General features: G+C 41.5%; 1 protein-coding gene across 1 annotated transcript in view; it reads right to left on the reverse strand.

The window, feature by feature from the left end:
* The window catches only part of esama (endothelial cell adhesion molecule a), a 45,951-nt gene extending 34,038 nt beyond the window's left edge, over positions 1-11,913 (reverse strand). Inside the window, exon 1 of the mRNA XM_042092187.1 lies at positions 11,369-11,913. Within this exon, the coding sequence (XP_041948121.1) occupies positions 11,369-11,429 (61 nt within the window). The 5' untranslated portion in view covers positions 11,430-11,913. The remainder of the gene's footprint in view (positions 1-11,368) is intronic.
* Positions 11,914-15,071: the final 3,158 nt, after the last annotated feature.

Genomic DNA, 15,071 nt, shown 5'->3' on the forward strand with positions numbered 1-15,071 from the left:
ATGTCTTAAATGGTTCACTAATACATAAATATTGATAAAAAAAATTATTGCCAACATTGATGACTAACCTAATACCAGCAATGAAGGTATGACATCATTTATGTTAGTGGTGAATACAAGATTCCATGTTTCCAATGGTTCAATGATAAACAAGTATTAATGAAATAAAAATGATTGTCAAAACACTACAAGCCTTATGGGGAGGTGAATGACGACCTAGATAATCCAGGAGAGATTATCCCTAAGTGTATACAGTGTGCTTGTGTAGTGATGGTCTACTGTAAACAAAATGACGGCCATATGAGAGGAAGGACTGGGGAAGGTGGTGGGGTGGTGTGGGGCTGCATGGACAGTGGTGGAGTACGCGCGCATGCGTCTTTAAGGCTGTCGTACACAGCAGGAGTGTTGGGAAAGTCGCCCACTGCTTTTCTCATGACCCCTTGGTCAGCTCGGAGCGAGCTCCTCTGGGGACAGAGGGAGAGAGAGAGAGGAAGAGAGGACGAGAAAGAGATAGTTGGAGAGAGAGAGGAAGATAGATAGTGGAAGAGAGAGAGAGAGAGATAGAGAGAGATGGAAATGCTGAGGAGTCAGAGTCACAGATGAGTGAGAGTGATGTATCAGATGCCTGCATGTGGGCTCCCTTGGAGCAAGTGACTCTGGGACACATGCCTGCTCGGCTCTGCTCTTCTGATGGAGCTGATTAGCCTAGCAACTCTTCTGATAGAGCTGATTAGCCTAGCAACTCTTCTGATGGAGCTGATTAGCCTAGCAAGATCTGGCCCTGATCTGAGGTGCCATGAGGTGCTAATCTGGACCTAATGTGATGCCAATCTGGACCTGATGAGGTACCAATCTGGACCTGATGAGGTGTGGATCTGCCTGTTAAGGGTCAGATCTGGACCAGACCAAAAATACAGGCATGCAGTTCAGAGGGTGGCCAGAGGCCGGGTACACCTGCTGCCTAAGACCATTTGAGTCCAGTTAGTGATGAGCAATAGTGACATTCGTGACCTCATGTGCACCATATATTCAGATCTTGCCAGGAGGGACTTTGAGTCATTTTGCACCATGTCTGACAATTCAAAATACCCGGCCAACACCTGAGAACAGAGCTGTGCTTCCTGCTCTCATCTCTAGAGATCTCCACATACAAGAATAAATTTTTGTCGACTGAATTCTTATTACTATTCCCTTGTGGATCTTTAAAAATGCATTTCCAATTGGTCTGCTCTGATTTATAGTTATATTTAGACATTGAAGATAATGACAGTTATTCTATTTGTGACATTATGACAATGTGACATTCAAACTGTTGAAAAGTCTTTTTAAAGGATGTAGGATTGAGATGAGGACAATAGCGGGAAAACAACCCAACGAGCAGAAGCAGGCTAAAAAAGGAAATGGGGCCTGCACTGGGGCAGTAGGGAGGAAGCGTGAGCCGCATTTCTGAGACCAACACAGTACTTCCTGAGCGGGTCTTCCACTGGCCAGTTTTTACAACCATGATATCATTCCCAAAGTGATGATTTGAAAATCCATAAGTATGTTGCACAGAACTGTCCTCTGCTTGCTGTTCAAGAGTTCTCTGAACGCAGAGTGAGTAACCTTTTCTCAGACTCTGCCTGACATATAAACAATGAATGAATAGAGATGTCCTTTTTCAAATTGCATGCCAAGGACGGAGATTAATTTGGGGGCGAGTTTGCCGATAAGGAGTCTTCGCCACTTTGGTCATGAACAACACATGCGATAACAGGGATAGACCTGTCTGTCCTTATCAGCCTCTCCCAGACCATAAACCTATCGTCTCCACCGGCGTCGCCCAGCGCTCACACAACTTAGTCTTCTGCTTGGAAATGAGAAATGCCCTTTCAAAAACACTGCGCTGAAATATTCAAGGCAATTTCCATAACACAAAGAAAGCACACCTATGAATAACTTCACTATTATTTTGAACTACAATGTAAACACATTACGCCGCCAGTGCACACTTTCTATTTAATGTGATATCCTGCCGAGTCACTTTATTCATACTAGCATTTCACTTTTCTTTACAAAAATTTAAATGAGAGCACAATTTAGTAAAATGAGTGCACAATTTAGTCAAACGTGCACACTATTTAGTAAATTGTGCGCATGATTTACTAAACTGAGAGCACAATTTAGTAAAATGAGTGCACTATTTATAGTACGGTGTCTTGTGTAATCCCACTGGATTTTCTTTTAAAAACTGATTTTCTTTGCATATTTTGCTAGTATAGAGTCTAAGGAACAAGATTTTTTTTTTTGTCCTCAAATTTTCACGATCCATATTCACACTTAGATGATCATTTAATCAATGCATAATTAAGACTGGGACTACTATCACTCGGGGGTCAAATGTGAGAAAACACTGGTAAAGAGGGTATTTTGCCTAATTTTTGGGTGCTGATTCTGAATATCATATTTACTTAGTTGATATTTTAGTTTTAAACCTGCTAATTAACATTTGCGGCCTAAAACTGGCCTCCATAGGCAACATAGAGCGGGTGAATAGGGTAAACAATGTAACTCCTTGATATTATTATGAAAGAGAGAGATAGACTTCTCCGCATAGCCTCTTCACCCCCTCCATGTTTGGATACTGTCTATCCACTAGCCACTTTTTACCACTGTCTTTCTGCCTCACTGTTTGCGTGCTATATTAGCACATATGCATAACCCTTCCCTCCATGCCACAGCCGAATTGTGGCTACATGTATACCTTTTCTTATTATATATATATATATATATATATATATATATATATATATAGAGAGAGAGAGAGAGAGAGATATAGATATAGTTTTTTCTATAGTTTTTTTTTTATATTACCTTGCCTACTCGCTGATATGTCCATATTTATTTTATGCTGGTCTCCAGACTTTATTCTTGCACTGTTGCACTATTGGACTTACTCATTTGCACCATCACCATGATACTCACTCACACAGAGCACCTTACCTTACCTTACTATGCACAGAGAATCACAGGCTCAGTCCCTGCCTCAGTCATTGCAAGCACCTCTTGATTAATCACCCACTATGTGGATACTGTTTTTAGAATTGATTTAGATTAAGTGTTATTTAGTATAATTTGTATTTTAGTACATTCTTTATCTTCTACTGTCATTATTGCTTAGTTGTGTTTTTTATATTTTATATTTTTAATTATTTTTTTCTGCTGTTAGTGAATGTGTGTGTGATGTCTGTATGCTACTGAGACCTTGAATTTCCCCTGGGGATCAATAAAGTATCTATCTATCTATCTATCTATCTATCTATCTATCTATCTAATAATGCAATAATTTGCATACATTTCAATTAAAAAAAAAGAGACATCTGAATATTGGATAGTTAACATTGAATGTAGTCAGGTTCAGGTTTGTCTTCAGAACTTTTTCTGGATTCAGAGCCTTAAAAGAACAGCTTGTTCAAGCACCAGTCCTAGGTTACGCCGATTTCAGTCGTCCCTTTATCTTAGAGACGGATGCAAGCCATGCAGGATTGGGGGCAGTGCTGTGACAGGAGAAGGATAGGTTACGGCGACCAACAGCCTTTGCTAGCTGGGGCTTGCGGCCAAGTGAGAGGAACATGTCAAATTATTGTGCCATGAAACTCAAACTTCTTGCAGACAAGTGGGCAAACACGAAAAAAATGCAAGTATCTCCTGGGCAACAAATTCACCGTGTACATTGACAACAATCCCCTCTGCAGTCAGCGAAACTGGGCGCTCTGGAACAGTGCTGGGTTTCTCAGCTTGCCCTCTGTCCTGGGACAGCTAATCGCAATGCCGATGCCCTTTCTAGGCTTCCCACAAGCCCCACTAACACTGTCCGATCTGTGTCACACGGCCTGGACATCCCCCTGCCGATTGCCATAGCCAACATGTTTGCCTCGAGTGCACCTATCCAAGACTCTTGGATTACAGAATCTTGTATGGTGGACACCATCCCTGGTCGAACCAAAAGAGACTTGAAAGTCCTGCAAGGGACTGATCCCTGTATTTCCAGATACCTGTGGTTTTTGTGACAGGGACGACCACCTACCCGTTAAAGCAACACCAAATAACTTTTCCTCTGTCGCACGCACGCAATTTGTTTATCCAACGGCTTTGTAAATAACGATGTTCATAGACAAGGTAGAATATGTTGCATGATTTTATGAAAGTATGCTACGATGTATTGCGACATCATGCAAGTCAAATTTTTAGTTTCTTATGTCTCATTCCATCGAACTACAGATCCGCTACCCGATCTGGCAAACTTACATAGTGCGGTTATAGCCAATAGAGGACCGCAAACGAATGCAGAAGTGCCGTTCACCCTGTTACGAGTTGATGAACCACGGAAATAATTTTGGAAACATTATTTTAAGGTACAAAAAACTCTTTGGTGTTGCTTTAAGACAAGTGGAGTGAACCAAGGGAAGTCCAGCAGCTGATAAAGCAGTGGTCTCAGATACAAGAAGTGGATGGGACCTTGTACTGAGCGATCCAGGTTCCTCCTTCCAGGGATCCAGTGCTGCAGCTTTTACTGCCCAAGGTGTTGCGAGTCGAAGTGCTCACTAGCCTACACAACAACCATGGCCATCTGGGGGTGGACAGGACCACAGATTTTATATGCCAGAGTGTGAGCACTGTGTGGTTGCTAAAGCAAGTCAACCCGAACCAGAACCTTCTTGGGAAATCTGTTAGCCACTAAGCCTTTGTAGATAATCTCCATTGACTTTACTCTCTTGGATTGGGCTTGCACAGGACAAGAGAATGTTGTGGTAGTCATAAATGTTTTCTCAAAGTTGACCCAGGCCTTTCCCACCCCTGATCAGAGAGCTTCCACCGTAGCTAAGATTCTAACTGAGAGATGGTTCTATGTGTATGGCGTGCTACGGAGAATCCACTCTGATCAGGGGCACAGCTTTGAGGGGGAGCTGTTGAAGCACCTGTGTGACATCTACAGCATAACAAAGAGTAGAACCACCACTTATCATCCAGAGGAGAATGGTCAATGTGAATGTTTCAACAGGACACTTCATGACTTGCTCAGGACCTTACCCCCTGAAAAGAAGCGTAAATGGCCCCAGTTGCTCCCTCAGCTCCTGTTCACCTATAATACCACCATGTACCAGTCCACACAGCACTCTCCATACGAGCTGATGTTCGGTCAGAAGTCACAGTTACTTGGAAATACTGGAGGTGACCACTGGAACAGTCCACCGACTGATTGGGTGGTGTAACATCAAGAGTACCTGACTTCTGTCTATGCTAGTGCTAGGAGACACTTAGAAGAGGCTGCGGCATATCATAGGCATGGTGGTCCTGACACCGTACCCATATTACCACCTGGCACTCTAGTCTTTTTCTAGTGGGCAGTGGTAGTGTAGTGGTTAAGGAGCTGAGCTAGCGTGCAGTAGCCTGAAAGTTGTCGCTTCAATTCCCGGCTTCCACTGTTATGCCCTTGAGCAAGGCACTTAACCCCAAGTTGCTCCGGGGACAATGTGATCCCTTGTAATATAGCTGATATACAGTATGTAAGTGACTTTGGTCAAGAAGTGTCTGCTAAATGTAATGTACATGTACACTCTTTTGCAAGAACCATTTTCACGGTCGCCACAAAATCCAGGATACGTGGGTGTCCACCAAGTATGAAATTGTGGAGTATCTGGATGGAATTGGCACACACTATAAGATCAGGCTGTATGGGGAGGAGGGCCCCCTTAAGACCATGCATCCATGCATCGCTCCGAGCTTAAACCTGTTCCCACCAGTCAAGATTCATCCAGCCTACCAGCACTGGCTGCTCCACAGCCTCATGGGGATATCGGGAGGGAGCCAGGCCTCAGTAGCCCTGTAGTTGGAGACTCATTGAGGGTAGTCATAGTCCACACCAGGACTAGTGCTTAGCATCACAGTGACCAAGATGGTGTTAACTTTAGCCTTGACCAACTGTCCCAGGCTCATTTGGAGGGCGTACCAGATTAAAGAGAGCAAATGCACATGGTTTGGTGTCTGACCAATGTTTTCCCTTGAGTTATTTGTTTGTTGTATTAGTTCAGGCTGTGAGAGGGCCATCCGTGGTTTGTCTGTCTGTTTGTTTGTTTGTAACTTATATCCATGGTTTGTCTGTTTGTTTGTACCTTATATTCTTTTGTTTGTTAATTTTGCCTACTGCTACTTAACTACCCATGCCTATGACACCTAGTGGTGTACTGTGTTGCCTGTACTATTATAGATTATTTCCAAGACAAATTTCTCTTAAGGTAGACAATAGAATGACATGGCAGGTCAAGGAAAGCATCAAGAAAAGCAAAGATTAAGAAATCGTTTTTGACATAGGCAACATGGGAGGAGGTGTTTTTACACTTTTCAGACACTCAAAGTTTGAAAACTATGGGTATTGTTTTAGAACCAACAACCTTTCTACATTATCTGTGGGTTTTGTGTGCAAAAAGTGGAATTAATTGTCAAAAAATTAGAAGAAAATGTGAAAATCACTTTTCGGACTAGATATAATCGCTTATTTGAAAAAATACAGATAAAAACACACAAAGATGGATCGTGAAAATTTGAAGACAAAAAAAATCTTGTTCCTTAGACTCTATATTAGCAAAATATGCAAAAAAAAAAACAATTTTTACAGAAAAATCTAGCAAGAGCCCATTTTCCAAACACAGCGTACTGTACTATTAGTAAAACGTGCACCCGATTTAGTAAAAAGAGCACACAATTTAGCAAAATGAGCGCACGTTTTCTGGATATACAGAAAGAAATATCTTGCAATGACCCCTCTAGGGCTCCATACATCAGTACCACAAAGTATCCCATCTGTGGCATTGCTTCAACTATGTTGTCCATTTTGTAAAAACAAAAGTATAAAATAAAAACATTTGTATGCCTATATAAATATGTACAAAGGTAGGCATTAGTGTCCCCGATACAACACAGACACAAACACACATGCACGCACGCACACACACACACACACACACAAAGTAAAAACTGAGTCATAGAGTTGTGTACAAACAACTTAAATAAACAAAAACTATGCCATGTGAATCATTGCCCAGAAGGACTGAACAAGTGTGGTGTGTGTCTGAGTGTGTGTGCACCCACGCACACAAAGAGAGAGAGAGAGAGAGAGAGAAAGAGAGAGAGAGAGAAAGAGAGAGAGTACAAATATTTAACATGGTCAAGCCAATACAACCCTGCTAGCACAGGTGGGACAGACGAGGCAGTGCACAAAAATACCACACAACCCCACTTCTCAGACACACTCGCACAGTAATCCACTCAAGCCGTTGATGACTGACACACACATCTGACTGTGTTTTAGTACACACAGTACTACACACGTGAGCTTTAATATGCAGAGAAGAGGCATTCTTGCAGGTACGATGAACAGGTCATCTTTTAATAAGGGACACCATGCTCCGACACAAGCCTTAATTGGGAGAACTGGGAGTTTAAACATAACACATGTGTACTAATTATATATAGAAACAGCATGAGCTTATGAATTATAAATATGCTAATTATGACCTAAGCCGTGTTTAAACAGAAACATGATAACCTATACATGATAACCTAACTGTGCATCTCATTGATGTGTTGTGGAGACAGCTAGTCCTCCATGGCAGGTTGTCTTCATTCAATGACTGCTTGAGAGGGGGACTGCAGTTAACATCAGCTAGGTACTTTTACTGGTCTTAGAATATGTCACTACTTTCCTTAGTTCTTCAGTAAAGAAGGTAGGTAAGATATTAATGTAATTTTAATGTTAACAATAGCTGTTCTCACTGTTTTAACCATTCAAACCTCTTTTTTCCATTTTTGGCTTGCCTTCTGACTTTAGTACATCTCCTAAGACCTATACATTCAAACATGGCTTTTTTAAGTTTCTATCAGGTCAATTAGTAGCTTGTCATTACAAATAATTAGGCCAAGGAAGCACTACAGTGCGCACTATGTGTGTCCAAATCTGTTGTGATCTTCGTGTTGGTGTTGAGCATCTCTCTTCTCTAGGTCTAGGAGGTAACTTTGAGCCAGGTAACTAAAAGCAAGGCACCCCGCATTGTAGCAACTGGTCTCTGTAAGTCACTTAGGATAGAAGCATAGGATGTAAAGGAACACATATTTGTACCGAAGTGATTAGGTATGGGATGTTAAGTTCAATACAGATGTGTACCAAATCTTAGTCTTAAACAGTAATCAACAGATGTCTATTTTTACGTGCAGATCATCTTTCAAATTCAAAGGCGGACCATGTATCAGTTGAATTTATTAACGTCAAAAATCATTTCACACCTTTTCAAAATACTACTCCTGCATATGTATGTATTGAGCATCAGCAATATTGTCAGTGAATGTTACGCTAGTGGTACTTACAGGCTGTATCAAAAATATACTGAAAATGAACTGACTCGAACCCGCAAACAACAGCACCACGGATCGGAAGTTGAGCATGCTAGCAATCGGGCTAAAAGCCCAGGCTCCTAGCTTTCTTCCCAGCACCACTCTTAAGGCGTCGGGAGGGAGGCTTACCAACGAACATACTGCGCACAGCTACGGACCAGCTAGCCACCGTTACACATGCCCCTGAAGCAACGTGTTGATTGGATGAGGATTTGTTTTTATTATTATTATTCAAATTTACAGAGCCAGGTCTATGCATGCAGGAGAACACACACAGAACAGCCAGAGTACCATCAGGAGAGATTCATGAATTTGATAAAAAAAATGGATTGAATTGGATTTAGACTTGTGGAATGACATCACATGACTGTGGTCTCTGTGTCTGTGGCTCTCACCTTCACAAAGCACATGGTGACACTACTCACTGTCAAGTCTCACAGAAGACAGACTTGTGTTACACATGATGTGGAAACAACCAGAAATTGAACTGAACTGAACTTTGCAAAGCCAATCCCAGGCCTCTTAATTTACACTGAGGGTGTCCCGCAGGCGGGGCAAATTGCAGTGCCCCCACCTCCCCCCAACATTCTAAATCAATTATATGCACCATATTGCTATGTAGCATAGTAATATTATATACACCATTTGAAAACTTGAACTCTTGGGAATCCATATACAGTATGGGAACATTTTTCATGTACAATCTGTATAGTGCTTTACATTGTGCAATTTCAAGCAAAAACTCAAAATAGGGGGGGGGGGGGGGGGGGGGTACCTAGGGGGTAAGTGTAAAGATTTAATAATGTAGCACAAAGTAAGGTACGGTGATGCAATGGTGGTCTTGTCAAGACTGATGTTAAACGTGTGGGTGCTTAGTCTTGTCAGTAATGATTTAGCATCCACTGGTCTACCAAACCGTCAACAAGTAGTCTGCTCATGAGTGCGCTCATGATGAAGTGACACATTTGGCCCCAGGAGACTATCCTGCTCCCATGCATCAACACCCATAAATCAACTATATACATAGTTTAGGAAACCAGGAAACCATGTGAAACCAGCCCATATTATGCTGTATTAGTGGCTATTTACTGACCACATCGCTGGACTGTTCCTGTGTCAGGTAGATGAGGCAGTTGTGAGATGAGAAAAGGAATTATGACATGGCTGCTACTCTGGTTCACATCCCAAGAACATTGCTGCTTTGCACATCGATAACTTTGCCTAACCTCCTTACCTGGCCTGGTTTGGTCATAAGTGCTCTGCCTGTTCTTAACTGCTTCTATTTGGCTTGGTCTAGATGGCATCACCCATAACTGCCTTTGCCTAATCGCTTTGTCTGTTTATAACAGTTACTCCCCTCATTTCTTTATTTGCCTACTAGCTATCTCTGCTAGATGCTAACCGTTATTCGTCCATTTTAGTGTGGTGACCTTAACTGAATGTATGTGATGTATGTTAATTCAGTTTGCATTTCTTGTGTGATACTCTTGTTTCTGTCATGAGAGACAGAGAGAGAGTTGCATCGTTCTTCCCTGATTAAATGTGGTCAGTTTGGTAACTTACTTAACCTGTATTATGCATAACTGATATTATGAATATGGTCATTTCTCATATTTTTGATCGACTGAAGATTCCTCTGGCCATCTAAAGCTTTTTTTCTGGGTGGGCAGTGTCCACCCTGGCCCAACCAGACACTCCCATACCTCTCTTCCTTAACTAGCCAGCCTCTCAGCCTTAAGCCTTGGCTCTGACCATTACCCCTGTCCTTCCCTCATTTATATGTGAACTGGTGATTGATCACTCTCTGTATTCTTACTATTTGGTATTACAGCTCTTGGGTGGGGGATGGATGGAATCACATTCCCTGCTTCTTAATGAACCTGAATGCATTTTGGGTTGTCTGTACTGGTTTGAGGTAAATATTTCCCTGGGAGAAATTCCCAGGATGGTGTAGTCAGATCTTTCACAGATTGATGCCCTATCCCTTGTCACAAAGTGGCATAGTTGGCAGGATATAGCCTACTGCTATTTTCCGAAAGGAGAGATGTGTGTTCGCCCAGTGCGTTTGTCCTGTAGCCTATCTGTTCTGCAGCTGTAAAGTTTTCCTTCATTAAAATCTATTTGTAGTTATGGAAGAGGAATGCCAAGAATTGAGGGATCTAGTCACACTTAAAAGCAGATAATGAGAGACTGCGGGACCACTCCACCATACCTGGCCACACACTGTGCCCTCTACCTCTTTGGCGGCAGCCTAAGATTCCAGGAGGACTGTTTTGGAAATACAGAGCTCATGGGGGCTAGTGTAGTTCACACAGAACTACTGGAAAACTTGCTGATTAAAATGAAGGGGTTTACAAGTGGTTTGTAAGAATGTTATTGAACTCTGTCACTCATTACTGGTGTGTGAGGTTGTGTTTTTTTCTGAATCCTTTCAACATATGACCGAAAACGATGTGCGCGCGAGTATTAGGCTAGCTAATCACAAAACAATTGCAGTGGAATGGCTTTAGCCTACGCTCCCGACCAAATCGATTTTTAAACCTAAAACTTTTATGTTGTTCAGAACAGTGTCCCATTTCACCTGAGTTTTGCAATAGGAATGGTTTAGTTTTTTTCTTTTGACGTCAAGAGTATTTTTTAAAAGAGGGGGGAATGCGAAAAAAGAACAGGTGTTTCAACTTTAAATCCCCATGTTAAAGCCGCTGTAACTAATCTTGTACAAGACAATTGTAACATTCGCATTGCCTTTGGAGAAAAGTCATTTTGCAGTAACAGTACCTCAAAGTACTGTTTACCTCTTTTATGTAAGCTAAAGGATTGGAACTGAACGACAGACTCACATGAACCATCACATATTAAACCATATAGCCGATAAATAACCAAGCCATCATGCACACGTAAAACAAGTAAATGTTATGTTCAACGACTGAGGTGGACATACCTGAGAGAAAACACAGAAAGGACAATGAGATCAAGGTGCCAAGTTTCCTGGAAGTCTCCATCGCACGGTTGGCGTCAAGAGTGCGGTGCACTCGCTTCACAGCCTTATTACTGAAAGCGGTCGTCTGAAGTATTCCCTGTTATCACCGGAGACCAATTTGCCTTGGGCGAAGCAGTTTAGATCTTTCAAGTATTTCCTACAATCACGACAGCGAAAGACATACGATGAGGTTGTCAGCATGGGTCTAAGCCGTGAAGTCCGAGTGCAAAATCATCTGGAACAGTTATCATCCAGTTCTCAAACACCCATAAGCATAAACGTGAGTTAAATGAACAGACTCAAAGAAAACTGACTGCTCATTCAAACAGATGCATTCCCATCCGTTTCCTTCACAGTGTCCAACAGCCTACCACTGAGCTTCCCTTAGGAACAGCTCGTTGCCTCAGTCAAAATGTAAAAATGGCAAAGATGTCATTATGAGCCATATCCGTATACAGAGAGCGCACTGTCTCCGGAGTGTCTCCGAAGCTCGGAGGTTCACCTGTGCCTGTTGGGATACGCCCCCTGTTCTTCGACGTGTCAGTGAACAGGGTTTCTGTAGTGAAACAATTCCCCCTCTCAACCCTAGAAGTAGGCTACGTTGTTATTCCACAATCAATATAATCAAGTAAATGGCCATCCTGGACAATTAGAAATAGGACCTGGCTGTCAAAAAAGCTGATTATGATGATTATGATTCTGTGATTCTGCTGTACTGTCTGCAATAGGCTAATAGGAAATAGCCACACAGCTGCAGGCTATCCATTTTATCACCTTCTGTCTCATCATCAAACTTAAAACCAAAACCAACTTTTATTGCAACAGTTTTTACTATAACATAATCAGTGGATTGATGGCCTTTCACTGTTAAGGTCTGGCATTCCAAAGGGCTTTTACCAGACATTTTGAGTGTAGACTAAGTAGGCCTACAGTTGCAACAGATGCACAGATAAGACACATTAAATGTAGCCTCACTGTGAGGTAGCTGTCCAGCATTATGGGTGAGTGAGTCTCAGCTGTCCCAAGGTGCTGCTTCGGGTATCATGTGAATTTGGAAAAAATGCTCCTTGTATTTAATGAGTTAATTGTGTTAACTGCTTATAATTGATCACTTAGACAAACAAGACATATGAAAAATGTTTTCAGTAGTTTTTATGTGATAATGCAAAAAGCATTCAACAACTGTTGCCTACCAATGGCCTACTAACTGTTCTCGGCCTACTCTATATTGTTTTGTTTTTGTCTTGCTCAAAACTGGGTGGAAAGTTACAGACAGTGGATTCCCATAACATTAATTCTGCATACATTTGATTGATTCTTTTTTGTTTTTCACTGTCAGTCAGACAGACAGGCAGACCACCCTAGAGCTGTGGATGGGTCAGGTAGGGAGGGTAGTTTCACCAGGCTTTGCATTTGCATGGGTAAGCCCTCATATTTCATTGCATGTCTTCTATGGTTAATGCAAGGGAACAGGCAGGGGCGCCTGGTCGTAGGCTAGAGTGCTCCAGGACACACAGCGACTCAAGCGGGGCCCAGGTTGGTGATACTGGACAGGACAGCCCCCCCAGAGCTGAACACCTACCCGCTTCTGTCTCCCCAGTGCTGGCCGGGTTACCATGGCAATGTGGTTGAAGGAAATGCGGCAGGACTGCTCGATTATAAGAGGTGCATAGGGCTTACGTCTGTGATTACACCCTTGGTTCTTGTATTAGTGTGCATTTGCAAAACACAATCTTGGATTACGCCAACACTGACTCCATAACAGCACAGATCACGCTAGGCTCTGTCTTCGAAAGAGCTTTGTAGAATTTAGAAACTGGGGAAAAAAGAGCTGTTATCTATGGAAGCCTTTGAGCTCCACTGCTCAGAAATATCCTGCTGAGCACAGGTAGACCTAAATTGTATTTACTCAGCAAATGTGAAATTAAGTCAAAAACCTCACCTGGTCTTCTATTGCATAAAAGCACAACACTACTGTTAACTACTTTAATAAATCCCAAACCATGGACCTTCACAACATTGAAAACAGAAGTCTATGACCAGAATGCCATTAGTTTTAGGCTACCCTATATCACAATCTTTATGACTGTTTTTAAAAATGGTAACAAAATAAATAGGCCCTACATGAAGTCCTCCTGAACAGTTAGTCATTACTGAAAGAGCTTTAAGCTGCAGAGGACTGAGCCTGAAACTTGCCTGAGCCAACACAGAGGCACTCACCTCATATGTCACAGTTAGTAAGAAATTAGACGCGAGATCTAAATAATTTATCTCTCTCGGTGGATGTTCAAAATAACACGAGGCACGATCAGCAGTTCTTGCTTTCTGGTCAGAGAGGGTTGATTTCTCCACCTAAACCTGCATGTAAACATTTTTTTTAGAGCTAAGATAACATTAAGAGTACTGCTCAAAAAAATTAAGGGAACACTTAGGTTTTCCACAATTGTTAAAACACATTTTTTGAAACCTTCCACCCTTTTCTCCATTCTCAAACTACATTCACAGAATGTCTGACAGTTCTTGCAAAATAAAACACTTGCCTCAAAAGTTTTACTTGTGCTCAGAACCAAACAGTGTCAGAGTACCGATCCAGTGTATGATTGAAGTGTTCCCTTAATTTTTTTGAGCAGTAGCCAATACTTGTTTTTAAGCATAATAATGATCAATAATAAATACAATTATAATTATAAAACTGTCGGGCTATTATACAATAGGCTATTATTGAGTTTAGGCCTATAGCATGTAAAGAACTGGGAATGAGGCTTTGCAATAATACTTTTGTATTGTATGTTGAAAGCCTACCAAATTGCCATAATATTATTAAAATCAAACAGTTGAAGATTTCTCATCTACACTGTATCATACTGTGTGGAACCCAATACTGTGTAGCCTACAGTTCTGTAAAAAAATCAAGAGACCACTGCACATTTTTCTGATGTTATCCTATGATGGTCATATTCAAATTTGCAGTGGTCTCTTAATTTTGAATATGACCGTCAACTCATTCGAATGTCACTCAGCAAAAATAGGATGATATCAGAAAAATGTGCCGTGGTCTCTTGATTTTCCAGCTTTCCAGAGCTGTATATATATTTAACAATATTCAATGTTTTCGTTTAAGCAGTATAAAAAATGACCATTAACAATCAAAATGTATAAAAAAGGAATAAGCATTTTAACCTTACTCTGACCTCATAGCTCTCTAGCGACATCTGCTGGTTAACCACATCGTCCACAATGTAATTCACAACAGAAAATTTAGTGTCAAGTCTATACTTTCTTTTTGCTCAATTAACAATTGCATGTGCCTTTTTTTTTGTCATTGGCGTTATACAGATGTTTTCAGATCTACAGAAACTACAGTAAATTCCCCTTTTCTGTATTGTAGCATTTTGTTTTTGTTCTGTTGACAGTGTTTTTTGTTAAAGGTCACATATTTTCCCCCTTTTCCCACAATGTTCAATAGTTTCTTGAGGTCTTAATGAAATATAATTCGTACTTTGGTCAAAATACCAAAAGGAAGAACCACAACACATTAGCCACCCTGTCTGAGGAGCCCTGTTCAGAGCGCCCCATTTGTGTGCCTGTTCCTTTACAAACCGGAACATATTGCATAATGGCGTCCTTAATTTGGTAATAGGTCCCGCGATTGTGGGATAAAAGC

The sequence above is a fragment of the Alosa sapidissima genome, chromosome 5 (assembly GCF_018492685.1).
Source record: "Alosa sapidissima isolate fAloSap1 chromosome 5, fAloSap1.pri, whole genome shotgun sequence".
Taxonomy (NCBI): Eukaryota; Metazoa; Chordata; class Actinopteri; order Clupeiformes; family Clupeidae; genus Alosa; species Alosa sapidissima.